General features: G+C 46.5%; 9 protein-coding genes across 9 annotated transcripts; 7 read left to right on the top strand and 2 right to left on the bottom strand.

The window, feature by feature from the left end:
* Positions 1-721: 721 nt before the first annotated feature.
* Positions 722-4,529, bottom strand: F4822DRAFT_382693 (uncharacterized protein). The gene has a single exon (XM_051456427.1). The coding sequence runs from the start codon at positions 3,896-3,898 to the stop codon at positions 977-979; it is 2,922 nt and encodes a 973-aa protein (XP_051310859.1). The 5' UTR covers positions 3,899-4,529; the 3' UTR covers positions 722-976.
* A 3,364-nt stretch (positions 4,530-7,893) lies between these two features.
* On the top strand, positions 7,894-8,662 carry F4822DRAFT_382723 (uncharacterized protein). Its single transcript, XM_051456428.1, has 3 exons — positions 7,894-8,121; positions 8,177-8,322; positions 8,389-8,662. Exons 1-3 carry the CDS (start codon positions 8,061-8,063, stop codon positions 8,527-8,529), a joined length of 348 nt encoding a protein of 115 aa, XP_051310860.1. The 5' UTR covers positions 7,894-8,060; the 3' UTR covers positions 8,530-8,662.
* Positions 8,663-9,216: 554 nt separating this feature from the next.
* F4822DRAFT_417255 (uncharacterized protein) lies at positions 9,217-10,881 on the top strand. Its single transcript, XM_051459433.1, has 2 exons — positions 9,217-9,802; positions 9,878-10,881. The coding sequence occupies exons 1-2, from the start codon at positions 9,402-9,404 to the stop codon at positions 10,536-10,538; spliced, it is 1,062 nt and encodes a 353-aa protein (XP_051310861.1). The 5' UTR covers positions 9,217-9,401; the 3' UTR covers positions 10,539-10,881.
* Positions 10,882-12,020: 1,139 nt separating this feature from the next.
* Positions 12,021-18,302, top strand: F4822DRAFT_438585 (succinate flavoprotein subunit; the record flags this gene model as incomplete). The annotated part of the gene is made up of 11 exons (XM_051462534.1): positions 12,021-12,120; positions 12,183-12,412; positions 12,472-12,780; positions 12,835-13,209; positions 13,264-14,361; positions 14,413-15,048; positions 16,139-16,193; positions 16,259-16,332; positions 16,413-16,755; positions 16,787-18,020; positions 18,083-18,302. The coding sequence occupies 11 exons, from the start codon at positions 12,021-12,023 to the stop codon at positions 18,300-18,302; spliced, it is 4,674 nt and encodes a 1,557-aa protein (XP_051310862.1).
* Positions 18,303-18,740: 438 nt separating this feature from the next.
* Positions 18,741-20,204, top strand: F4822DRAFT_417266 (uncharacterized protein). Its single transcript, XM_051459434.1, has 3 exons — positions 18,741-19,525; positions 19,590-19,621; positions 19,698-20,204. Exons 1-3 carry the CDS (start codon positions 19,266-19,268, stop codon positions 19,919-19,921), a joined length of 516 nt encoding a protein of 171 aa, XP_051310863.1. The 5' UTR covers positions 18,741-19,265; the 3' UTR covers positions 19,922-20,204.
* Positions 20,205-20,402: 198 nt separating this feature from the next.
* On the top strand, positions 20,403-21,836 carry F4822DRAFT_417269 (NAD(P)-binding protein). The gene is made up of 4 exons (XM_051459435.1): positions 20,403-20,876; positions 20,965-21,145; positions 21,200-21,307; positions 21,360-21,836. The coding sequence occupies exons 1-4, from the start codon at positions 20,578-20,580 to the stop codon at positions 21,525-21,527; spliced, it is 756 nt and encodes a 251-aa protein (XP_051310864.1). The 5' UTR covers positions 20,403-20,577; the 3' UTR covers positions 21,528-21,836.
* Positions 21,837-22,299: 463 nt separating this feature from the next.
* On the top strand, positions 22,300-23,630 carry F4822DRAFT_433620 (alpha/beta-hydrolase; the record flags this gene model as incomplete). The annotated part of the gene is made up of 3 exons (XM_051461866.1): positions 22,300-22,542; positions 22,601-22,741; positions 22,809-23,630. The coding sequence occupies 3 exons, from the start codon at positions 22,300-22,302 to the stop codon at positions 23,628-23,630; spliced, it is 1,206 nt and encodes a 401-aa protein (XP_051310865.1).
* Positions 23,631-23,871: 241 nt separating this feature from the next.
* F4822DRAFT_433621 (uncharacterized protein) lies at positions 23,872-24,528 on the bottom strand (the record flags this gene model as incomplete). The annotated part of the gene is made up of 1 exon (XM_051461867.1): positions 23,872-24,528. One exon carries the CDS (start codon positions 24,526-24,528, stop codon positions 23,872-23,874), a length of 657 nt encoding a protein of 218 aa, XP_051310866.1.
* A 994-nt stretch (positions 24,529-25,522) lies between these two features.
* On the top strand, positions 25,523-27,360 carry F4822DRAFT_382845 (uncharacterized protein). Its single transcript, XM_051456429.1, has 8 exons — positions 25,523-25,856; positions 25,920-25,989; positions 26,050-26,073; positions 26,125-26,621; positions 26,692-26,733; positions 26,783-26,839; positions 26,893-27,023; positions 27,081-27,360. The coding sequence occupies exons 1-8, from the start codon at positions 25,809-25,811 to the stop codon at positions 27,109-27,111; spliced, it is 900 nt and encodes a 299-aa protein (XP_051310867.1). The 5' UTR covers positions 25,523-25,808; the 3' UTR covers positions 27,112-27,360.
* The last annotated feature ends 9 nt before the right edge of the window (positions 27,361-27,369 follow it).

Below are 27,369 nucleotides of genomic sequence, written 5' to 3' on the forward strand. Positions count from 1 at the left end.
ATTAATGAAAAAACTGATTTCTCGACTCTATGCACATGTACTCTATTATAGGTAACATAAGTATATCTGATTTCACGAGTCCTATACATGACTTTGGCTTCGTATAACGAGAAACATAGCTCCCCCCAAGAACTACTTAAGTAGGTATGTTTGTATATTCATCTAAGTTAGGTGGCTATTACCAGTACTTTACAGGAATTCAGTTTCGCCATCACTGAAAACATAGGATTTTTGACCAATGCCAATTGAAACAGCAAGAGACCAAAGGATCCGAAAAAAAGCCATTCATAGAGTAAAGCGGCATAAATGATAAGCTATGTTCACTATTACTTTGTGTGTACAAACCCGCATATGCCCTAGGTGTCCATGATGAGCAACTGCTTAATAGGTCATGTAATAACTGGCTCGAAGTCCCATCGAACATGTTCCTCAAATGCCCTCTCCATCCATATCGATCCCCGCGCATGCTATGTCCAGAGAAATCAGTCCCATCAATCCTCCACCCATGATGGTAATTTTCTTCTTTTCTTTTCTTTTTTTTCTAGCCAGATGGCCTATCACTTTCTTCACCTTTTAAAACAACGAGAGTAGACTAGGTAGAGGTCTGAAAAAAATAAAATAAAACGGAGCCGTGGTCATGAAAAATGGCTCGAGGTGCCGTCATGCGTTCGTGAAAATAACAATCAATGATTGCAAGTGAACCCTAATAAACATTCGGGTTCTCATATCCGCACAGGAGTCGTGAGCGAGATGGCCCTTAAAATGCCGTCAAGGAGCCGCCCCGTTTGGGAGAGATTCGGCTTCGTGCAGTTAACGGGAAATGCGTGATATTACATAAACTTCATCGGAGTTGTCAATGATAGACTAGAGTGGGAGTCCAGCTGATAGCTGCTTCTTGTCTACCTTGCCTGTGTCTGGTTTGCGTGTGGATGTATGGATAGAAATGTCTAGCTAGAAAGGAATGTCGAGATGCTTTCTAAGATTGACTCGCCGATCTCGGCTTGAAAAACTGCATCATCCTGCTAAGGCGCTTGGATTTGCTGACCTTGGGCTTCTTCTCTGGCTCAGACTCGCAAGAGACCTCCATGCTTAGTTTACTTCGCTCTCCGTGAGCACTGCTGATTAGCCGGCTAAGACTAACCAGGCTCGACCTTCGGCGGCCGAAGGCCGCAGATGTCAAAGAAGCAGGCCTTTGATCGTGGAAAGGCATGTTCCTAGGTCGAACGCCGGGAATTGACGAACTCTCTCGCGTCATAGTTGAATTGCTACTCGTCAGGGACGGAACGTCAACCGAGATTCGTACCAATTCAGGACCAGGTTCGCCCATTAGCAGTGCATGGTAATTGTTCTCATCTGTGAACGAAGATGGCGCAGTTGAGATTCTGTTAGCGTCGCATGACATAGCCGAACGAGGTGACGGGAAGGAAGAAGAGTAACCCGGCGAAAATGGGGTGTTAGGTGTGGTCGAGGAGCTAGGAACTGCGACTGGATGCAACTCAAGTTGATCCAACTCGTTGCTAGGAATCATACGAGGAGATGGTGCTTCAGAATTGGAGGCATCTGAGGCAGCGGCCTGAATGTTGAAGTCACGCCTGAAAGTAACATAGCTGGGCTCCTCCGCAATGATTTCCTCGCGAAGGCCGCTGAGATTCTCAGTTCTCATTCGAGATCCCGGCCGCTGCATATCCAGGCTCGATCCACTACCCTTGCGCTTGATCGAGGCAAGATTTTGCAGAACGTCCTTTGGGCCAACTTTACTAGGTTCACGTTCCTGCGTAGGAGTCGAAGCCGCACCATCCTCGCTACTGGACGTGGACTCGAATTCATCAGCAGAACCATCTCGGGCGTCGTTGCCCGAATCTTCGGACGGAGTCTGGGCATTTGGGTCTTCTTCCTCGTCTTCTTCATCTTCCTCAAATACATCGGCCATGGTCGAGGAGCTGCCGAATCGATGTATACCAAAACGCGCCGCTTCGAAAGGAGGCATTTCGGGGGCACTTTCAGCGCGGCGGTGATAATGCATTCCTGGACCACTGAAGCCTCTCATGCCGGCGGCACTGTGGAGCTGGCGCTTTGGTGGGGCACCGGCCTTCTGAGCCTCTTCCCACTGAGGATCACGGGTGGAGGGAGTGTTGAAAGGACCTAGAGCGGCGTCTAGATCAATCATGGGGTAAGGTGTGTCATCGTCATACGATCGAACAGGCTTTGTAGTGCCTGGATCGGTTTCCGATTGAGCGGGCTCAGTGATTGTAACCAAAGGAGCTACAGGAGCGTCAGGCGCTGCATGATCATCGTCTCGATCTCTAATCTCGGGAGTTGAAGTTTGAGAACGACGGCGGATTGGTTTTGATTTTTGAGGTCGCAATTTGGACTTTCGTGTAAGAATAGAACCAGCCCACGACTTGACCTTCTTCTGCCTCTTTTTCCTCCCCGAAACCTTCTTGCCATCTGAACGAAATTTTCCATCGTCCAGCTTTACCTCGTGTTTGGAGTCTGCTGATAGATCTGCTGGTTTTGCGTTCTTATCCGCAGTATTGAACGAACTAGAACTGAGTGGCCTAATCTTCGTCGGCGAGCTAGCAGCTGAGAAAGGCTCCAAGCCGAAGAACGACCATCTCCTAGGGGTCTTCGAGGGACTAGGACTTGCGGGCGACTCGGTGTCACTCTTAGGAAGTGCTTCTAATAATGGGATCGAATTTCGTCTTCGAGGTGATGTGGAGTCTTCATTGAGCACACGAAGGCTTGGGGTACGTTCCAGTACAGCACCTGCAGTGCTGGGGCGCGAATCATTCTTTGCACGAGAAGCAGGAGACCCAACCAGGCTCTGCGGGTCACGATCCGTGACTGCTGTGTTCGCTGAAATAATAGACGAGATACTTCCCGAGACTTTGTGGCCAGGTCGAACTGTCATGGTGCTTGACGTATCAGTCGAAACCAAGGAGAGCGGACGCGGAATGAACTCAAGTGTGTCGGAAAACCCAACACGGGAACGAGGGGCGTACGTCGGTGACGGATTCGACTGCGATGTATGTTGTGCACCCGTCTCCTGAACGGCCTTCTCGTTTGCCTGCTGTGGAACTGGCTCGGACTTCGTAGGCTCAGCTTTAGAATCGGGGAAATTTCGAAATCTGTCATCAACATCGGCTGGACTAGTAGGCGCACTACTGCCCCTCAGCGAAGTTGGATTTGGCTTGAGTATCATGGTTAGATCATGGCTAGAGATCGCGCCGGATCGACGATGAGCGTGTCCCCTTCTCGGAGGTGGATCTGCTGGGGACAACTTAGGTGACGCAAAACCGCTTTCAGACCTTGTTGGGCTCGTATTCATAACGGTAATTGAGCCCCCTGACCTAAGTTTGCCACCTACAAACTCACTTCCACCTCGTCGATGTCCATTGCGATTTGGTATCATTGGCGACTGTGGCGAGAGTGGAGGGCTAAGCAACGACTCATCAGGGCCAAGAGCCGCGCCCGGGTTGAACGAGAAATCCGGTAGTGCTGGAGATCTAGAGGGTTGGTCCGCAACATTCGGGCTGAGACTAGCGGCTGGGTTGAAACTAAAATCCGGTAATCCAGGCGATCGAGACGGGGAATTGCTCGCTCTAGAAAAATCTGAAGCTCGCCCTGGAATCTCTATGGCTGATTGAGGTCGTCGGCCGGTGGCTCTAGAGAAAGACGAAGGCGCGGAAGACGGTTGAGCCGGGAAAACGAAAGGTGGGTTCGGCGGGGGCAAAGGTAGATTGATGCGCGGAGAAGGCTGCGGACTAGGAACATCCGGATCGATTCTGTCGCCATCTTGAGGCGCTGTGATACGGAGCTGGCGTGGTGAGGCGACGTCGTTCATATCGCTCATCATAACGGTTTCGGACGGACGATTGGCGGCAATTGCGGTGGCCATCTTCCATCAAGCCGCTCCGCGGCAACAAACGGAGAAATTAAATATGAAGGAATACCATAGAGTATCTTCCGAGTATTATACCGGCCGGAAGACGTCGGGATCTGACAGACTATTTGGACATGACAATTTGGCGATGCGCGAGATCGGAATCCGGGGAAACGCCTAGGAAGCAGGTTCAAGGTCAGTTTTCTTACCAACAACAACGGTAAAGACGGCTAGGCTATCGAGCAAATTGGCTCTCAATAACAAAGTCGTACCTCGTTATTGGCGCGAGGCGGAATTGATTGTCTCGCTGATGGTTGAAATCAGGCAACGGTGAATGGTACTGTTGCTCTAGTTTCCCTCTTGACAGATTAACCTGCAAAAACAACCCAGATAATGATAGAGAGGAGGTTGAATAATGGAATTGAAAGAATTATCAAAGGAGCGGACGGCCAAGACCAGAGCAAATCGTAAAGACGAGATTTGCTTCTGGAATTGAGCCAGTAGTTGGTGGTGGTGGTTGAGGGTTGAGGTGGAGGGAACGAAAAGAAGGATTGAGGAGATAGTAGACGATGCCAGGAAGGATGGAAGGTGTGAAATTCGAAAAAGCGCCACTGTTAGGCTATTAGGTACTTAGGTATGGTTTGTGGCAGGCCTGGACCGTGCGTGCAATGTCATGAACTTGTACTGTACGTAATAAGTAATAAGGATCTTGGGCTTGCAGGGACAAGGATGTGAAAAAGTATACCTGAGGCAAGGTATTGAGGTACCTCCGCTATAATAGGTAGATACGTACCTTGGAAAAGTTGTTCACACCTGCTGCGGCCGCTAGCGAGATACCATGCGACACCCAATAACATTTGATCAACAATTAAAATCTGGAAATGACTTTAATCGATGGATATGATGACCTTTTCATGCTTCATATTGCTGCTGCTGCTGTTATTGATTATCTTACGAAAAGCCGAGAGCTGAGAGCTGAGAGCTGGATGCCATCTGGACAATGACTGATTTAATCTCAGCAGCAAAAAGACCCTGCATTAAGTATGATGACAACATTCTGTTCTGACTGAATAAAGAGAATTCCCGATCTATTCTACCCTACTGAAGACAGCTGAATCGAGGACTACCACCTACGCTACCTACACTAATAGGTACTATTTTCAGGGAGTACACACCTAATATTAAATGTACGAAGTGTACGCGATCTGCAGTCACACCGAGGGAAGTCTGTTCCGTGAGGGACCCTGCAGAAGATTACGCCTACGTGGACTAGGTACGTTTAGGTACGTTTTCTCTTCCACCATTGTTTCCCAGACAGCCAGACAGACGATCTCGTTAGGTTATGGATAGATGGTCCGTATATACGAACAATTCGTACGATACATAAGATGCGGATCTTGGAATACCATCCCCGAGTGGTTCCATGACCTCATACATGCGCACACATCAAGTTGGCCTATCTTCCTTCGCCGTTTGCGAGTTGATTGAGGCTCGTGCAAGGGTATGACGAGGAAATCAAACCGTGGAGAATGAGAAAATGGTATTCGGCCTTTTTCAATGTTAGAATTAGGGCACATGAATACTGTACAGCATCATAGGTTTGGTTATTATGATTATTGTTATTATTGTTATTATTTTCGTTGCTGCCTGCCTATCCAATGTTCCATCATTATGAACGACATAAGTGCATACTAAATTATTACGATGCGCAATTCGCAGTTCGTAGAATGGGGTACTAGCGTACTGTAACCTCCCTGCTGGGTGCCTAGGTACAGTAGCGAACGGCGAAATAGCAAAGTGGCCCTCGGTGGCTTCGTTATTCTCCGTGGCCCTTCGCTCAATCAAGCAAGCGAGAAAGGAAAAAGAAGCAAAATACTATCCAATCCCTGGAAATGGGTTCACATTGGAAAAACCAGGTAGTTCCTTGAGGGTTCCTGAAAAGACTACCTTACCCCTGAGCAACGTATCTTCAGCAGGTAGAGAACACAGGTACAGCCTACAGGCAAAACGGCATCTTTTTTATTTCGTTGGAACCCCCCTGGCAATTTTAACATGTACATATGCATCTACGTGTACATCCTACCCAGATGTACGCAGGAGCAGCCAGGCAGCCCGCACCAAAGAAAACCGCTTTCCTTTTCGAGATATAGGCTCTGGGTCCTCGGGGTTCCCCTGCAGCGCCCTATTCCTTTTTGGGGCTATCATCCACCCACGCTTCCTGCATTTTGGGTTGTTTTTTGTTGCAATTGCGGCTGGAGGAGGGTCAAAATGAAGTTAATCAATCCTACACGTACGGACTACGAGGTTGTACATAAACATCTGTCCTACGTGTTGTATGTGCTAAATGGATTACATAGTAGGTTTATTCTATTATTGTTGCACTCGTATTTTAAAAGATTAGAGGTTAGAGTGCTATGCAATTTATAGCATTGCTAAGAGGTAGCCAAAGGAATTGCATACGAAGGAATATGAATTGGATTCTTGTCTCAAATATTATAAACTCCCTGTTATTCACAAATGATTAAAAGTCAACAACACTGAACGAAGAGCAAGAGTATATAATATAAATAAAGCCAAGATAAGTAAGAGTCTCATTCATCCCACGCAATCTGTCCCATCGTTTAGCGCAGATATGGATGGGTATGTACATGTATATGTAAAAATGGTAAAAAAGCAGGTAAGCGGTCTGGCCGTAGAAGCCACGACTTATATGCCTTACCAGCTTTGCATACTGCTGCACGCCCGTAAGCAGCCGTCGCATTAGCTTCCATGGTTTACAGCCAACCAAGGCCACTAACTTCGAGGCGCTCAGATAACTCTGCATGAGTCTGTGGGTATTTCGCCGGATAAACAGTACATACATGGTCGATCTCATAGTCAAAGTCTCATTTGCTGTCGGTATTTCTTCTCCATTGAGATGTTTAAGAGGCTTGCAACGTTTTCCACACTAAAAGCAAAGAAACAAGATACTTAAGTAGGTAACAATAAAAGCAATTTTTCTCTATGCTAAGTTATACTAGGGCGCAGGAAACAAGCTGAAATCAATGATCGACCACCATTGAACAACTCATCATCTCCGATTCATATCTCCCACGTATCTAGGTATCTGGGTATCTAAGAATAACTTAGCAAACGAATAAGCAATCTCGCCTAGAATCTTGCTAGCGGTAAACGCAAGGCCCAAATAATAAAATATAGTTCGGACGCGTATTTCTGGCGGCTATGTCCAAGCCTCACTCTCCACGTTACAATTCTGGATACGGACACGGAGTGCTTATACATTTCTAGTGATGGATAACCGGGAATGGGGGGAACGGTTCAGTTCTTGAACTTTTGGGGGTCAAGTGATGATAGATGGCCAGGGCTTGACAGGCATTCCATTCTCCGGCTGGTTAGTTAATTGATTTTTCTGCGGAGAGATCCTTGCTTCGTGATATCGACCAGCCGAGGGTCAGCGGGGGGTGAACTGTGCCGCATTTGTCTTGCACGCCCGCCGCAAACTAAATACACTATGTCATGGGGGATACATGACGATAATCCTGCATCCACACCTAAGTATCGTCATTATCCTAGACCCTGAGTACACATAGATTATTGTGGATGGCCTTTAAATACCTGTGTCAAATGTAGTATATATCTACTACACAATGGCTTCCTTTTGTGATATTTGAGAATTCACGAAATTCTTCATAACCACATCTCCTTTAGCAAGGATTGCTCGGCATGGGGAATAAGCAGGTCCACTGCGTCTCGCTTACACAAACTGGCTAAGTAGAAAAGGATGAAGACTAGGAAAAAAATATCCGACTCGAGCAGCCAAAAAAAAAAGGCCTTGTTCAATAAAAGGAATATGTAATTGTAAGCCAATTAAACTTCGGAATGGCCACTGTTCATTAAAGGGGCATAAATGCATAGGTGGGTCATGAATAAAATCCAAGCTTAGGATCTGGAAGAAGTTTAATCCATAATGTATCCACTTTTATGGCCTACCCCCAGTCCGGTGGGACTGTCTAGCTTCTCTATCTCGATTTTTGTTCGCTAAAACTTATTTGATGCGCCTCACAGAGGTAAAGTGAATAACTTTGCGCGCGACTCAAAAGTACACCATCAACCAACATACAAAGGCTTGCGCTTGGGATTGAACGGATACAGTCGTGTTGCGGCGAGTCCTACCATCATGTCGACCAGCGCCGTCACCGTCGAAAAGAAACAAGAACCCCAAGGCTTGCGCAAAAATGGTGAGGATAGCCACACCTTCTTGTCCAATAATCAACCCATACTGATAAAGTATAGGCAAGCAATGGCATGTCCCAAAGAAGGCATTCCGGCCAGGTTCTGGTTTGACTTCATACGAGAAGCGAACAAAAATGCGCACGGCGACGGCCGCGACTAAAGCGAGGGAGAAGGAGATGAAGGATGAGAAAGAAGCGGAGAGACAGGTACTTCGACCAACATGTTCCAGATAAAAAATCGATAAAGTGAGCACAACTAATGTTGGGATCTAGCAACGAGTACAAGCCATTAAGGAGAAACGGGCAGCTAAGGAAGAAAAGGAGAGATATGAGAAAATGGCCGAAAAAATGCATAAGAAACGAGTCGAGCGTCTAAAGAGAAAGGAAAAGCGCAACAAGCTCCTCAATTCATGAGCCATGCCACCTGGGATATCTTACGAAATAATCGCTTAGATCAATAAGCATCCACTCGAGTACGAAAGCCTTACGTGCGGGAAGAGGACAGCCCACGCCAATATATCCTACCAGCACAGCGATTAGGCGGAGAATTGGGGGCTTACTTCCGTTGACTGATCTGAGGGGTTCGTGGCCACAAAGCTGATTGAGAATTAGGTTTCAATCAGCCGTTATTGATTGAAAGGGAGAAATGGTAGCTACCCGATAAACTGTTCGGCTCTATTTTTTTTTCTGGGCCGGAAACAGTGAAGTAACTTTGCTGTGAAAAACATGCAGCCAAGAAATCTCCAGCTTGGAAGCGAGGAAAGACACGAACTGTATGCGGCAGTGATTAATCAAAACGCCGAGTTCGAGTTGCACTAAAATTTGGGCAACCACATACATATTTATACAATCAAATAACATCTAAAAAAATGATGTGTCATTAATTCGCATCTTGAGCCACGTTAATTGGTACAACCTCTTTACAGTATAAAACGTATCTACAAATACCTACATATAGGTATCAACCCATAAATTAGTGACATGTGAAAATGCAAAAGTTAGCGTAGGTGGGGTGCGCTCAATGGCGGGTCTCCGTTTCAACTAAAACCGCCTAGGGGACTACCGACCCAATGGAAGCCTGCTTTTATTCCTATTGTTCCAAGTTGACCTACCAGCTTCTTACTTTACAGTACATGTAGCTATGTAAGGTATCTACATTTTCAATGCATAGTGCCTACAGTATTACTTGTTTTCAATCCAAGACGCCCTGTGATCTAAATAACGCTACCCTCCCTTAAGTCGCTTACATACATCCTACCCTATGTAGGTACCTGGTTGCAGCAGGAATGATGTCCAGGAATCAAGATTTCGACCTCCTGAAGCCTGTGCAATCCTCGCCACCGCGGCCTCGTCACCAAATTAGACGATCGATAACCGAATTATCGTCGCCAATCAAGCTTCCCCGATATCACCACTTACATCACCTTCGAAAGGACCGCGATAACGATGACCATACTCCCATGTCAGCAGGCCCCATGCTTCACCTCACACGAGGCTCTTTTGAGCTACCACGATCCGAAGGCACAACTCCATATGCGAACTCCGAATCGGGTCTTCGAATAAGCATGCTAAGTTCGGCGTTCGACGATGCCACACGTAATGCTGGACCTACTACCTCACAGCCGCCTTCGATGAATCAAGAAGAGTTGATACGGGAAGAAAAGGAGAAAGTAGCTTCAAAATTAGTGTCCGTCACACCACCCGCTCCGAACCGGATCGACACCAAATCACCTACCACGCGAAATAGCTGACATTATAATAGGGGGCTAAGGAAATCACTTGTAGAATTGAATACATTTTCGAACGCGACGACCAGACGTTTGGACGACACGTACTATGCCGTTCTCGAAAAGCTCAGCGTGCTCCAAAGCACAATAGTAGCTCTTAAGGAGCTCGCGGCGATGTCGCAAGAGTTAAACGAGAGTTTTGAGGTCGAGTCTCAGGAACTAGTGAACGAATTAGAGCAACAGGCCGACTCGTTCGGTCAATTTGACGACCAGCAGGAACGCATCGAAGAATTACAAGGGCGCGTGCGGGCAGGCCGTGGTAAGGTCGAGGCACTCAGTAAACGAGTCGATGTCGTACGAGACAGAATCGAGAGCTGGGAAAGAGCAGATAATGAATGGCAAGAAAGAACGAGAAAACGTTTAAAGATCATATGGATCATCACATCCGTAGTGATTTTTTCATTGATATTCTTACTCGTCGGAGCTCAATACGCTCCCTCGTCAGAAGATGTATCGACCCTCACAATATCAACACCAGTAAGTGGCCAAGAACACGGAGAGCCAGTTATAGGTGAAGCGGTTAGCAATCAAAGCGAAAGTGTTGCGGCTATGGTGGATGGGGTAAAACAAGCCCTCAACGCTAGGAGAGGTGAACCCGCCGAGGACGATGTATTCCGAGCTTTTGACGAACTATAACTTCAGTGGACGGGAAGATATTTTGCTTTTCGTTTGGGTAGACCCCGAAGAACCGACTTATACCAGAAGAAATGATACTCTTTAGTAATCCTATTAATAAAGCTGATTTAGACACATCCCGAAGCTCGCCGATATGCCATTACTGAACAAACAGCAACCCCTCTTTCCTTCTATAATAATTAACGAGATGCGTCCCAGCAGTACCCTGTTACGACACATCAAAACTCAAAACAGCAATCATGTTACAAATGGCGAGACAAGACACATCAAACATATTTAGTATTACGCCGATAGATGCGATAGATGCGCATCCAGATCCGCTTAACCTAATAATAAAGCCGAGATTGAAATCCGACTAAACTCGGAAAAGGCGGGTAGGAGAGACCCAACTATCCGATATATGTGCCGTCTTAACCGCCTGCCGCCCTCCGCGTATGAAATGCTTGGCATTCAGCCCTGCGCATCCCCAAAGCTGTGGGGTCTTTGCGCCGCAACATACGCCGTAATCTGGTCAATTGATGTTTGCTGCTGCAATTCTTACATGTTACCCAATATTTCTTCGCAAACCCCTGAACATATCACATTTGACAACTTTGATTTTCCGAAATGAACGATCGAACTTTTAGACCATGTCTAACATATCACAAAGACTTTCAATAAGAATTAACATGTACGGATACATGTCCTTACCCAGATAGGTACTTGTAAATAATCTTGAAATTGAATACAGTTTTACGTAGCTGCCTACGTACCTGGGTACTAGTGTTAGTGTGGATCGTGGGACGCATGACTGGTTTCTGGCTTACCGACGTCATCCCTACCTAAGCCACTTCAATTCGATTGGAATACCTGCACAGCTGAGTGTAATTACCGCCAATTGGATCATACCAAAGGCGCTACTGTCCAACGGTGCGTTTAAACTCGGAGCTTTTAATTGAGATAAACTCAAGGACTTTGAACCCAATTTGCTCAGGAAGTGACAAAGAACATCGAAGGACAGTAATTTTCAAGAAAGCACGGTGTACCACCACGTTGTACACACCTACATCTTCTTTTGCGACCCCAATAACATCTATTCCTACCTCACCATTCAAGGGCCTTCCTATCCCTTGTTTTTTATTTATGTTTTTTTCTTTTCGTTATTACTTTTAGATCTTCGCTCTCTACATAACCTCTAGTGTACCCCAAAGACGCGACACCGGATCTAGCACATTTAATTAAAAAAAAATTATTAGGTGTTTCTTAAAGCGGTATACGACTGTGGCTGACGACATTCTTCCCCATTGATCTAAAGAAATTCCCCGCCATAAATCCAACCGTCGGGACACGGCACGCGCCTAATATAACCACTAATCTCGAGCTGAAGCTCTTTGCGAACGAGGGCGAGGGAGAGAATAAGTACGAAGGCGAAAGAGGTGGTTTACATCCGCTCATTTTCTCGGGCTGGGGAGTTGAATAACTCTATCGAATCTAGTTTTAGACATGTCTACTACAGATGCTGCCCAAGATGACGCACCCCGCGATCTTACTACCAATCCCGCGGCCCCTCCAGGCCAGTCTCTAACTGGAAAACAAGAGCACTGTTCGTCTTAGCCCCCCAACCAATGTTTAAATCGTATTTTGACTAACCACTATGTTTCACAGATCTCAAACGAGAGCTCATATCCGAACAAGTCAACTGGGAAATATCCGAACTAAATTCCCCCACAGCACTTCGCAGATTTGGTGCGCCCTTCAAGTCAGAATTCGGAGAGGTGTCACCCTATGATTCTGAGCTCCCCATTCTACGTTACATTTTCGTACACCATGTGCGAGAGTTCCCATTCCTGGATAAGGCGAAGGAGAAGGAGTTCTGGCAGGATAAACTACAGGTGGTGCGTAAATTCTTTAAATTATTGCGTATTATATTCTAACACAATTGCTCTGTATTTAGTTTCTCGAGTCGTTCGCTAGCAAAAACATTTCGTCCTCCGAAGACCGATTAGAAGAGACCAAACGCCGCAAGTTAGCTTTAAAATGTCGAAAGTTAGTCGAATTGATGATGGTGTCGGGAGTCCGCACAGCTTCCGGGTTCGAAGAGCGGATAAGGTTCGCAGAGATGGAAATCATAGACCGCGATGCCATCGATACAGGGATGTTGAATACCATGCCAGAGGGTAACTACGCCAATGGATGGGATGTCAACGTTGCCGGAGTTCGTATCACGCTGATCAAGAGAAATATCAGACGCCACAAACATGCAGTGCGTAGCTTTCTAAAGGCATTTTAACATAGTTCTCGGGCTAACTCATTTCAGGAATTTTTACTGCGCGTAAAGCGGAGAGGCGAGCTTGAATATTTCATAGGCAGACGATACGGTGATTTCGCCCGATTGCATAGGCAGCTACGGACGGAACTCCCAGGGAAAGTTCTCCCACCTTTACCAAAGAAGAATAAGTCAGACACGCCCGCGTCAAACTTGTTATCGCGTATGACCGACGGGGGCGATGATTCCGATGATTCATCAATCTCATCTGTTTCTACAGCGGCGCCAGGTAATGGTTTCACGGATTCAATGAAGAACTTAACGGTTCGGGATCACCGTAGAAATAAATCAACAGCTTCTAGCCGTGCGTCACCGCGTCCATCCATGGAAAGTCGTATGAGTCTGGCTCTAAGCCCTAAAGTCGAGGTAAGCCCACTTACGATTCGCCCCGAGACTGATTAAAATTAACAATATGTTTAGAATGCTATGCTTTGGCGTGAGAACCAACGTATATCACTTAGAGCATACTTGCGGTATCTACTGCATAATCCCCAAATAGCACAGACTAAAGCCCTACGGCAATTCTTAACGCATGATCCACTCACACCAACGGACGAAGACGTCGATGATATCCTCCGGCGCAAAGCTGTTGACGAGAAACGTATGGAGGAACAGAAGCAGTTCTACGAAATAGCGAGGAAAAGAGCTGCTGAACTGGACGTATATATGGAACAGTTCCGCCAAGACATTGTCGAGCGTAATGGGTTGACAAAGCTTCTTCAAGAAATCAAAGAAAAGGATACTATTCAAGATTTAGATCTTCAATACCAGAAGTTCGCCGAATGGCTCCGTATCGAAATTGCCGCAACCGTTTACCATCTTTTCCTCGCCGAAGACAATTCGCCAGAGTTGTTTGCTCAACTTAAGCGAATCCATTCTCTGATACCTTACACGATCATGAAGAATGTTATCCGAATTGCAAATCCTGCTGCTGTCATGTCGGCGGCACTCGACATATTCTTGGCACAGCCTTTCGGCTCTCGTTCTCTTATGCAACGCATTTTCTCATTGACTTTGAACGATGGAATTCGAACCCAGCAAAGGGCGATCGACGCTGTAGCCGCCAAAATAGGAGACGACGCCTTCGTGCAAAAACTGAAGCAATTTACAGACGCTGAAGAACAAATCAAAGTTGCTATTAGAGAAGAAGCCGAGTCGGAGAGCGTGGATATTATTGTAGTTATACTACGCTCTGATCTATTTGAACCTTCACTCAATTCTGACCAGATTGGGAGATTGTACAATGCTTATATCGCTTTTATTAACGCGGTAGAGAATACTGACGAGGAATTTAAGCAAGGCGCTCAACTATTCTCATACTTAAAGCAATTGTTGAAACTACAGACTAGACAGCGCGACAAGGCAATGATGCTCAGTCTAATTGAGGAACCCACAACTTTACAATTGCTCCGAGACCTTTTCACCATCTTTTACGAACCCCTCGTGCGAGTGTACAAGTCAGCCAATGTATACAACAGCATCACGGACTTTGCCGTTTTCATTGATGACATGATTCAGGTATGTAACTAAACAAATAAGACTTTAAGCCAGCTACTAACATCATCAAAGGTTGTTGAGAAATGCAGAGAACAGGATGCTTCGGCTGATCCTAATCAAACTGTGCAGGCTTTCATTGATCTCTGCCAACGCCACGAGCATAACTTTTACAAGTTTATTCACGAGGTTCATTCGCACGACAACGGCCTCTTTACCCAACTGATGGGTTGGATTGAGGGGATTCTGGAATTTCTGAGAAAGGGACCAGCTGGTGGGGCATTAGACATGAATGCCCTATTTGAAGGAGGCGTCGCGAGTGGCAACTTGGACAGGGAGAAGGCAATCGAGGAGATAAATCAACTCATTTCTTGGCAAGAAGCCCGCAAGAAATGGCACCACGATAAAACTCGACAGAAGATGGCCGCCGAGGGATCGGTTAATATCGACAGTGGCTTGCCAGGTATGACCAATTTCCACGCCAGTGACTTTGGTCTTAACGAGATGGATTTAGAAGACATGAGTTATGATGATGGATCCAATGACGAGGCGGAGGCAGAGGAAGAGGATGAACTCGACCCTATAGAAGCTGAAAGGCGTAGAAGAGCCAAGAGACAGGACCGTCTCAAGGCTCGTGCTGGCGAGCCGCAGAAGCCGCCCGTCAGTGAGGTTCATAATTTACGAGAAAACTTTATCGAGATGCTCCGGCAGGTCTTGGCACCCTGAAAGGAGCATCCTCTAGAGGATCGATCATGAATTGAGGAGCTTGGAGTTTTAGGGATTAGGATAAAGCGCATTATCGACTCCGGTTGGTTGCATTCACGAAAAGGGGGAGAGGGGGTAATCATAAAACGTACGTATAATCGCACGTACGCATGCATTTAGTTGCATTGTTCTTGTGGTAGGACATGCATCGACGTTATAGATAGGCGACTAGGCTATTCCAGTGGCCTTTTGCAATATAGACCTACCTTTCGAGAGGTTGGGTATGATTTTTATGTCTTATCCTTTATGTAGATGGTTTCTTGTGATATCAACCAGTAGTATGGACTTACCTGAGTTACTGCTTCAGCTGTATCGTATGTAAATTTCAACTTCAATGTCTATGACGTCTAGAATCTATTTGTAGTCTTTTTTGTTCTTCAATTCTATTGTGTATGTTTTATTTATCTTTTTGTAAGCTATACCTAAGTGCCTAGGCAATTTATTTAACTGTATCGCTTAGGTAGAAGAACAAAGTATTCGAATGACACGTGATGATTACATATGATGCTGGTGGCTAAAGTAAAGGTAGGTACCTACAGGTAGGTACTTACTATTAGCATGGTGTTAGTACTTTGGGGGGCAGGTGTGGGATGGTGGGTAGGTACAAAGTACATACATATGTAACTAAGTCAGTTCATAGTGGAAACGGCCGGCTTTATTATCCCTCGGTAATCAGAATGGACGCTATTGGACCATAATCCGTTCAATTGTCTGGAAGCTGCGGTTGAACTTCGCCGGCATCATCACTTTTTTTTTTCTACTTTTGCCCATTCCCCGACACTTGCAGGACAAGAGAAGAGAAACCTCCTCCGTTGTTGGTGCAACCTATTTCTCTCCCCTCCTTCCATTCCATCCTATACATAATGGCATCTTCAATGGCAATGAGGAGGTTAGGCCTTGGCTCTACCGTGAGTCTCCATTTCTCCCTTGCTTACAAAAAGTTCGAGCCGCACACGGCCGCTGAATTGGATTGGGCTTGGAGACAATTGTTAACTTACGACTCGACTGACTTTTGTGCCTTTTTCGCTTTGAATAGTTCTCGAGAGTAGCCAAGTGCCAGGCTAGAACCTTCTCTTCTACGCGACCTGTCTGTACGTGCGCTCTATTAGTTTTCATAATCGAATTCGCATCTAATTGCATCTTTTTCGCACAATAGCTCGGATCATCGCGAATAACCCATTGCGGGCCAAGGAAGCGCCCGTGCATGTGAGCAGTAAATACCCGGTTATCGTACGTCGCACCATCCTACTCCTCTTTACTTTAGAGGTAGACGACCTTCCAATACCCGACAATAATTAACTCGACCTTAGGACCACGAATACGATGCTATCGTCGTCGGTGCGGGCGGTTCCGGATTGCGAGCAGCGTTCGGTCTTGCGGAGGCGGGTTTCAACACAGCTTGTATATCCAAACTCTTCCCCACGCGAAGTCATACCGTCGCCGCGCAAGGTGGTATCAATGCCGCCCTAGGAAACATGCACGAGGACGACTGGAGGTGGCACATGTACGATACTGTGAAGGGTTCAGATTGGCTCGGTGACCAAGATGCTATTCATTACATGACAAGAGAGGCCCCCGCGTCGATTATTGAGCTAGAGAACTACGGATGCCCATTCTCGAGAACGGAAGATGGCAGGATGCAAGTCCCCTTCGGTTTACATGACACATAATGGCTACTAACCAGGACTTTCTAGATACCAACGTGCTTTCGGTGGACAGTCGCAGAAGTTCGGAAAAGGTGGCCAGGCATACCGCTGCTGTGCTGCTGCTGACCGAACAGGTCACGCTCTTCTACACACTCTATATGGTCAATCTCTGCGACACAGCACTAACTACTTCATCGAGTTCTTCGCCATCGATTTAATTATGGAAGATGGAGAATGCCGAGGTGTCCTAGCTTACAACCAGGAAGATGGTACACTTCACAGGTTCCTTGCGCAAAATACCGTTTTAGCCACCGGTGGTTACGGTCGAGCATACTTCAGCTGCACGTCGGCGCATACTTGCACTGGTGACGGTATGGCCATGGTTGCTCGTGCTGGTCTCCCCAACCAAGATCTCGAATTCGTCCAATTCCACCCCACAGGTATCTACGGAGCTGGTTGTCTGATCACGGAAGGTTCCCGAGGTGAGGGTGGATACCTACTCAACTCCGAAGGTGAACGATTTATGGAGCGATATGCACCCACAGCAAAGGATTTGGCTAGTCGTGATGTTGTCTCGCGATCCATGACACTGGAAATCCGTGAAGGACGAGGTGTTGGACCCGAAAAGGACCACATCTACCTCCAATTGAGCCACTTACCCGCCGAAATTCTCGCTGAGCGTCTACCTGGTATCTCCGAGACTGCCGCTATCTTCTCCGGTGTCGACGTTCGCAAACAGCCTATCCCCGTCCTACCGACTGTCCATTACAACATGGGTGGTATCCCCACGAGATATACTGGTGAGGTTCTTACTGTCGATGAGAGCGGCAATGATAAGGTTGTCCCTGGTCTATTTGCCTGCGGTGAGGCTGCTTGTGTCTCTGTCCACGGCGCCAACCGACTTGGTGCCAACTCCCTGTTGGATCTTGTCGTATTCGGACGAGCTGTTTCCCACACTATTCGTGACAAGTTTACTCCCGGAGCTAAGCCCAAGCCCATAAGCGCCGATGCTGGTGCGGACTCGATTGAGGTTCTTGACCAGATCCGCAACTCCGATGGACCCAAGAGCACAGCTGAAATCCGACTTGCTATGCAAAAGGCTATGCAAACGGATGTGAGCGTGTTCCGTACACAAGAGAGTTTGGACGAGGGTGTAAAGAAGGTCAATGAGATCGATGGTACATACTCTCAGGTTGGAATCAAGGACCGAAGCATGATCTGGAACTCAGACCTTGTTGAGACCCTTGAGTTAAGGAATCTGCTCACTTGCGCGTAAGTTTCATTTGATCCTCCCTCCTTCAATGAGAACAAAAAGAAGCTAATAGACCTACCAGCACTCAAACCGCTACTGCTGCTGCTAACCGAAAGGAATCCCGTGGTGCTCATGCCCGAGAAGACTACCCGGACCGAGATGATGAGAACTGGATGAAGCACACTCTTACTTTCCAAAGGAAGCCCCATGGCCCGGTTGATATTGCATACAGGAGAGTCATCGGCACAACACTGGACGAAAATGAATGCAAGGCCGTCCCACCATTTAAGCGAACATACTAGACGGATCAATTGGGAAGCTGAGATATCAATAGGTTCACTCCCACGGATACTGCAATGCCGGCAATATGGGATGAATGAGAGACATGCTCCGATCCCGGCGGATAGGGAGATTGAGAAGGCATGTGAGATGAGATGATTAGTGGCGACCCAGCTGTCCAGAGACGTGGATATGTATCTTATGCATCGGGTTGCGAACAATGTGTATACAGATAGAATACCTTTTTTAATCGTTCAAGTTAAGATGTGCTGTAGCTGATGGTGATTTATCTGATCGTAGAGGGGTTGGCTTCTACGTTAAATAGTCGATAACGCCACAGTCAACCCCAACCATTCTCATTGGTGTAGACATATCAGCGTTGTCACTAAGCTTCGATCATAGGGCGCCTCAAATAGACGATAACCATGATGGTTACAGTCCAAATGGGGCAGTCTTGCTGACCTAAGACCATATTGGTTGCTTACTTTGTTCTACGGCACAGCTACCCAAAGAAGAAGATCAGCTTCGGAATGACTTCCGTCCCTCATTGGCTAGTTTTTGATCTTCTCACAGTTTTTAGGAGTTCGGCGTTGTTCTCGAGTGGGAACTTGTTAAATAACAAAGGAAAATCGATCGAATATCGCGTTGACCGCAAGACTAGGATGCCAGGATCCCGGATTACCGGGTGCGATTCTCGCTCATCGCTTTCTATATATGTCTAGGTGTTTAATTTTGATTACCTATGCCCTTGCTACTTGCTGCACAAGGATGTTGGTTTTGTTTAAGCAAGGGCTTGTTCAAGGACTGGGGGATGTTTGATGGAGTCATCATCGTCGGGCCCGGGGTTATAAAATCTCCTCATGCCACTTCTTTGTGTTTGTGTTCCCTTTACTTTTCTGTTCTGCTGTTGGAAGGCCAATGATTGGTGTTGCTTTCTCTTAGGGGTATACAACACTCGTAAGGAATAAGGAAATAAAAGCAAGAGTATGGCACGCTTATCAGCCCTCTTCAGCGCTTTCTTACTCGGTGTCGCACACGCGGATCAGTACATGAACTTGACGACTCTTACGGGGAGGGATAATGTCTCGGTTCTCGAGTGCTGGCAGCTGAGCACACCGTTCGCTACTTCGGATGTGCCTGGTGTTGCTGGCACGCAGACGCTGGAGTTGGGTGGTTTGGCTAATGCGACGTATACGGTTATACCGCCACGGTTCGATAGCGGGTTGCACAACGCGCCGGTGAAGCAGTGAGTTAATTAATTATTTGCACGTCTCATGTATGTTGAGGTATATACTAAATGGTTGGTATAGATACGTCTGGTTCGTCAGCGGGGTTGCACATCGTAAGTTTTACTTTTTTATTCTGCAAGCCATATTTGCTTGGTCACGATCGGATATTGCTTAACATGATCCACTTAGTGAGTTTGCCGAACGCCACGGGCGAAGCCATTGTGAATGGCGGTAGATACGGACTTATATATGCCGACGATACGAAGGATATCTCCGGCTGGGGACACCTCTCGAGATACCCCGGTGGTGACCAGACTATCACGGTGACGTTCCCTGTGCAGGATGGCGTTAATCCTAATCACACGGTGCTACATGACGGCCCTTGCACCTTGAGCGAGTCGATGGGTGTGTAGGATATGTTGTACGTGGAAAGGAGATGGGTTAAAATCTGATAGGCGTATGAGTTATGATGTCAAGTTTAAGACTTATATGGAAGACAGTTGAGATGTGTGGTGTTCGGAATGGTCGACCTTCGAGATGCATTATTCCTGTCTTGGTCGCGATCTCTGTCCCGAAACCCTTGTCATAACGATCGGATGTATATGATACCTTCAAGAATGTGAATATAATTTAAGATACCTCTCTAAGCTGTATAATAAAATTTAAGTATGGCTATTTGGTGTTGTCGTATATGGCTAGAGTGAATTGAAAGGTAGAAGTTTTAATAAATTGAGTGTACTGAATGCCATCTTCTATCTTTAAGAGTACCTAGGTAGGGGTCGGGTAGCGTACCTACTGCGCCAAGCCTCGGTAAGAGTAGGCCGAGTAACATACCTAGGCGTATGGCATCTCCCGAAAGGAACCCCTCATCGCAGCGGTAATTACCAGGTACCTACTTAAGGTACTTAAGGTATATAATCCAAAATGTAGATACCTACATATGGTAGTTTCCACAACTAGATATAATTTCTAACGAGGAACTAGCTAGAAATGAAAACTAATCAATAAGAAGAAAGGAATAATATAGCCTCAACTAATATTTCAAAGTTACAAGCCTCTATAATCTACAATGTCAGTTGCGTTGATCACAGCGGGAAGCGCCGGACTTGGTGCGGCAACGGTTCGGCTTTTCGCTAAGAACGGCTTCCGGATTATCGTGAACTACGCGAATAACGACCAGAGAGCGAATAAACTCATAGAAGAATTGCCAGCAATTTCTACTCTACCCCAAGATGGCGGACGTAGTAATTTCATCGCTATCAAAGCTGATCTGGGTAATCGAGATGATGTGAACCGCCTCGTCAGAGAGAGCATTGATAAATTCGGTCGATTAGATGTTGTCTTCTCCAATGGTGGTTGGACTCGATAGTGAGTATATCTGCTTGTTTGTTTAATGTTTTTTTATTTCGATACTGTGCCCGCGGTAATGTCTCTTTACTGATAAACTGGTTCGTAGCCGTGGTATGGATAGCATCGATGATAATGCATACGAAGAGGAATGGGATCGCTCCTTTAACATGAATGTGAAATCCCATCTATGGCTGATGCAAGCTGCAAAGAAGCATCTTGACGAAACCGAGGGCGCCTTTATTACTACAGCTTCCACCGCTGGTATATCCATTAGCGCTAGCTCTCTGGTAAGTGCGATTGATCCGTGGAGTTAGGTTGATGGTCGTAGTAACGTCAAATAGGCCTATGCTGTCACTAAAGCCGCACAAATACATCTAGCGAAGGCATTGGCATCTATGGCAGCCCCCAAAATCAGAGTGAACAGCGTTTCGCCAGGATTATTAATGACGGTGAATAACCATCCGATTAGAGACGATTCAAGGATCTAATGGTCAGTAACAGGAATGGATAGACGACTTCCCCAAAGAAAGCAAAGAAACCCATCTACAGAAAACCAAGCTAAAGCGTTTCGTCGCCGTCGAGGACGTGGCCGAGCAGGTTCTTACCTTCGCGAGGAATAAGAGTATGACGGGGCTGAACGTTGTAGTGGACGCTGGGTTTACCTTATGATCTCGTCACGGGATGATGTAGACTAGATATACAGACAATAGTTGTATGTGTTAGTCATAGTAGAGATGGCTGGAAAGTGCTTGTAGGTTTGTGGTTCTTATTCTAGGCGGCTCAACTTAGGCTCCCATCAAAGTCGAGGAATGGCGCACGCCTCTTTTGTATATACGAGTAGTAGTACAGAGGCAGAATTGAGACGGTATTAAGATCGCGTGTCTTATTAAAAAGGTCATGTGGTTGCTGTTGCCTTGTTGTGGTAGGTTCGCATGACTCATCAAAATGAAAGTTATAAAATGAAATGAAACTATTGAAGTTGGCAAGTTTAGGTTTAAATGTATAAGTTAAGACGCCCCTAAAGTTTGCCGTTACACATGCATTTTCCTAGAAATGCCACGTGGGCTGCGTCGGAAACTCGGGTGGCTGTGGGGAGAGTTTGCACTAAATTTATTCAGTTAGGCAAAACTAGGCTGGCGGTATCAGCTGAGTTCGCTGAGTCGGTCACTCGCCTCATTCTTAACCATCATTAACATTTCTAGCATCACACCGACAACACACCAAATCATTCTTGTCACACATTCCCTAGAGGCTGTGGCTTTCGTGACTCGATATTCTTAGGATTTTCCCCTCTTAATTCCTTTTCGGTAAGCCGCTTCACTTTTCTTTTAGGTCACTTATCAGTCACCGAAACGTGGGCTTATCAGCCACATCAGTTCTACCACGGCGCAAGCACAATAAATTCATCCAATCGCCCCCCTGGACCGGGCTAAGAGTTGTGATGGAGACTCTCTCCAAATGCCTCGAGGTCCCAACCGAGCCAAGGTCCACTGCGGTTATTGCGACGACTATTGCGACCACCGTTGCACTCATGTCGCTTGCTCGATTCACACTATGGCCTAGGAAACGCACCATCATTCCTAGTCCTCTAAAGACGAGTCTGCCTAAGTTATCCAAGGATGAAGTTACGGCTCTTTCCTACGGTACAGATACATTCCCAGGTGCTAGGGATGTCGACACTCCAGTAAGTGCTTAGTGAATCTGTCGATCTACACGTTTGTGGTCTAATAAGAAGCTTCTAGTATGGCAGTATCCGGGTATATGAGTTCGGTCCCGAAGACGGCCGCAAGGTCCTATTCATCCACGGAATCAGTACCTCATGCATGACTCTGAAAGATATTGCGATACCACTTTCGAAGAATGGCTGCCGAGTTATGCTTTTCGTAAGTTGCTTTACTAGCATACTCGATATGAAATGTATTTCGTGGGACCTCACTAACCGCCCACTAGGACCTGTTTGGCCGAGGCTTTAGCGATGCGCCTGACGATATACCTTACGACACAAGGCTGTTCGTCACACAGATATTACTTGTGCTAGCATCTTCACAGCTACCGTGGACTGGTGAAAATGGCTTGAGTGTTATCGGGTACTCCCTTGGTGGTGGTATTGCTGCGAATTTTGCGGCCACTTTCCCTAACATGGTTGGATCTCTGATATTACTCGCTCCCGCTGGACTCATTCGCCCGGAGAACTTCGGACGTATGACCCGTCTTGTATTCACATCAGGCGTGATACCTGAGCGCATTCTTCATGCTCTCACTAAACGACGCTTAAGACAGCCTATCGCATCATCCGTATCTAAGAAGGTTAAAAAGGCCGTCGCTGATGCGTCTTCCAATACTCCCCTTAAGATTGGACAGAAGGGGGATTATGTCGATGTCGCCTTGCAAGAAGCCAAAGATCCCATAGATGAGCCGGCCCAAACGCCCTTTGAGTTGCAAGTTATCAAGTCTGTACAATGGATGGTCGACTGCCACGAGGGATTCGTAACGGCTTTCATGTCGACGATACAATACGCACCATTAATGGACCAGCACGAATATTGGCGACAGTTAGCCAAGCGGAAATCGGGAACAACGGCTGTACTTATCGGGAAGAATGATAGCTTAGTCCAGCCGGATGACTACACTGAAGATGCGCTTCCGCTTCTTGGCGGCAAGGACAACGTATTCTGGCGCGTGGTGTCCGGCTCTCACAACTTTCCTTTCACACACGGACCGGAGGCGTTAGAGCATATCTATGAATTTTGGGACATGAAACGAAACGAATAGACGATAGGAGATACCATTGCATGTACAACTAATATAGATTGTTAGAATTATCTTAATTGCGAAGACGATAATTACAAGCAGAGCGCCATGTGAAAAAAATGATATCATTACAAATTCGATTACAGAGTCATTATCTGAGTACATCTCCCACCATACCCCTTTTCGTCCCTAGAAAAGCATAACGCCTCATTACCCTTCATTATAGGCGTCTTATCGGACTTCATAACGTTTATCGTCTTATTCAGGCATCCATCGCATCTCGTCCGTTCAACAAGATGATACAAGTCGATATAGCGACAGCATCATCTAACTCCTCGCCATTAAGCACCAGAACTGCATCCCTATCGAACCCGAAACCAGCTACTCTTCCAACCTCAACGCGCTTCTGGTTGAGACACTTGTACAGGATACCCACGCGGCCGTGCGTCATATCCCAAAAATACGGAATACTGTTCTTAACGAAAGCCTCGTGCTTCTTATCATCGCTACCGCTACCACCGACAGGGCATATCTCGATAGGGTGGCGGGAATGGTCGCTATTCTTGGGGAAGCGCACGAAAGACGAGTCGAAAGATACGAATGTCATATTCAGATCGCAGACCTTTTCACCCGAGGGTTTCGTCATTGTCTTTAGTGTGCGCATCATGTTCCCTGATGACTTGATCTCGTATAGTGGTTTCCCTTTCCCGTCTACTTGCTTGCGCACCGCTTGCTCGACGCCGTCGAGGAAGGCGTGGTTGAAATCCCCGGAGAAGGGCTGTTGTACTTGGCCTGATATGTCGTAGATTTGTGCGGTGGTTTTGAAGTGCACGCACCCCTTTAGGAAGAATGTACGGGTTGGTTGGAGGACCACGGATTCGTTGATGGGGAAGTCGTCGGGGTGGAAGGGGTGGCCCATGTTCGCGGTTGTTTCGTTTCTTAATTTAAAGGTTTGTTGAATTGGTAATAGAGGGTATCGATGCGATATAATGGTAGAATATAATTCCTACGCTCCTATTGTGTTGTCTCCTTTTCTTGATGTATCACTTCTTAGATGGTTTGAGATAACTTCCCTAATTTGTATTCGTTTTCGAAAAATTAAAAAGTAAACACCAACATTAAATCACCTGAATTCTGTATATACTACAATTTACAATAGATAACTTGAAAAAACCGGCGTCGCCGTGCTTATAAACGGGCTTCCGTGACACCGGGGAATTTTGGGTGGGCTTGCTGCGGACGCGGAATGTGACGTCACGGCCGGCCCCCATTGCCCTGATTTCGCGTTGATGGCTTTGCATGTCCAAGTTTCAAGGCTGGAAATTGTGGCGGCCACTGGCGTCACTTATACTAATACGAACCGTATTGCGCTCGTATAATAGGTCAAAAGATCGAGATCGACCCATCTAGGTGTGTGTTGCTTCTCCCTGGCTTCGTCAAAGTGTGGCAACACATAGGCGTAGTAGGTGTGTAATGTACTACGCGGTCTTGTCATCTGCGCCGGGTAGACCGGGAATCGCGTGAAAGGATTAGACGAATGGAATGAAAGAACTTGGATTTAAACTCAATTGATTCCATCCCTGGATTTTGACGTAAAATCGGAATTTAAAGATTCCCGGGGGTATGGTGTTTGGTAGATGGTCGAATGTTATTTAAAACCATGATCCCCGCCATCTTACGCGCTCATACGTAATGGGCGACTTGACGGGCTTATGAGTGTGTAACTGAACAGAGCTCCCTTAGATATTTAAGAATATTAAATCCACCGAGACGAAACCCATGGGCTTTTTACTTCTCGGTCGTATGCAAATATATAATGAATTATGCTTGAAAGATGTAGGTTAACTTGACTAATGTATTGTTAGATCGTTTAGCACTTATCATGTATCTCCAACCGCTTATCAACGCTATTAAGAGAGTTAAGCGGACGTCCCCGTGGAGCGCCTCGGAGAAGCACCACTTCGATCATGGCCAAGGAAAAATCACGCCAACGAAGCGTCCTCATAATTAAGGAACAATAGAATCCTAGTTTTTGTGAAGTAGAGAAACGTGTATTCTGGAAACTTTTATCCAGCAGATTGATGAGTGGCGCTTCTTTTCTGAGACCGGAGTTTGTCGATGAGTTCTTAAAAAGGCCCCTCAGTTCGTATTCAGAAGATACCGTGCGATTAAAGGGTTTATTAGCTACCTAGGTACCTAATGGACATCACTGAAGATTTCAATCCCTATAAGGCGGATGGCAAGCTGGTTTGTTCTGTTCTCCTATTATAATTTCACCAAGGAGCGCCTATTAATTGACTATACTCTCAGTATGGCTTTGTCTGTGTGGTAACTGGCGCTTCCCAACCTGTTGGCCAAGCTATCATTCAAGAACTGGCAGGTTTGTAAAATTCCGCTTAAGTTCCCAGCACTCTGAAAAGGTGATCTGACAACCACATAGCTCACGGAGCGGCGTGTATATATGGTACATTCACTTTGGACTACAACCCATAGAAGCTGGCTCATGAATAATTAGCGTGCGATAGGACCGCCAGTTCAGGCCTATATCGAGAACTCGTTGACGGAGTTAGCAAAGAGTGTCCAAACTGCAAGGTCATTCCGTATCCTTTTCACGTTGCGAAGGAGGAAGAGACGCTCGTTCTTATAGATGAGGTTCTTAACGCTTTCGGCCGGCTGGATGTCTGGGTCTGCTCCTCTGGTCTTTTAGGTCCGCCCTCGATCGAAGCCACCACCCCTGACGATTTGCAGAAGTGCTTTGAGGTGCATTCATTGGCACCGTTCTTCGCACTGAAATATGCTCCTGCTGCGATGGCCAAACTAACTGAGAAAAAGACCTACCCAAATGCAGCTCTTAAGAGCCAAAAGTACGGCAGTATTATCGTAATTAGTAGTGTCGCATCTGTTCATGGTGGATGCTGGGGGCCGTGCTATACCATGACATCTCACGCCGCTCTTGGGGTAGTGAAAGCAGGCGTGGCAACCCTGAAGGGAACTGGAGTGCGAATTAATTGCGTATGTATCCCCAGAGCCAATTCCTAGAGGTGGCCGATTGGCCTTGCACAGTATTTACAGTGAACTCCAGATATCTCCAGGACAAATCGATATCGGCGTGGACCTTCAAGGCGTAAGTGGCCCGACATTAGACCTGATTACAGAGTGGTGACCTCGAATAGTTTGACATGCGAGGGATGACCTCCCAATTTCCGCCTTCGACCCTTCAGAAGCCAGAGGTAAGTACCCGGTTCAATCATTGGGGGCTTTCGCGTGTTAATAGATGGAATAGACCCAACGAATGACGATCGGACTGGAGAGAGCCGGCAAGCCACAAGAGGTCGCACGAGTGGCGGGCTTCTTAGCGAGCAGTTTTTCGTCCTACATAACGGGTGCAAATCTCATTGTAGATGGAGGCGCATCGTAAGGCAGTTTCAATTCACTCCCCATTATGTATACTGGCTGACTCCGGGCTTATAGTGTAATGAATCCACTGACGATTCCTATTTGAAGGGCGCAGCAGAAGCAAGGAGTGGGTATCATCGGTACCTAGGTATATATAGGTTACAGGTACTTAATACACTCAAATACATACAATCCCCTATTGCTCAGTGACACAGTAAAAGTAAGACATGAACGGCGCCAAAAGCAATAAATGATGTAAGAGGGAGAAATTGGCGTTTCGTCGGTAAGAACGAAACTCCGTTCTTATCGTGAGATGCGAAATCCACTAGGCGTTGATAGTCAGGTACTTATTCTAGATAAGATA

This window comes from Hypoxylon trugodes (genome assembly GCF_022578975.1).
Source record: "Hypoxylon trugodes strain CBS 135444 unplaced genomic scaffold F4822scaffold_9, whole genome shotgun sequence".
Classification (NCBI taxonomy): domain Eukaryota; kingdom Fungi; phylum Ascomycota; class Sordariomycetes; order Xylariales; family Hypoxylaceae; genus Hypoxylon; species Hypoxylon trugodes.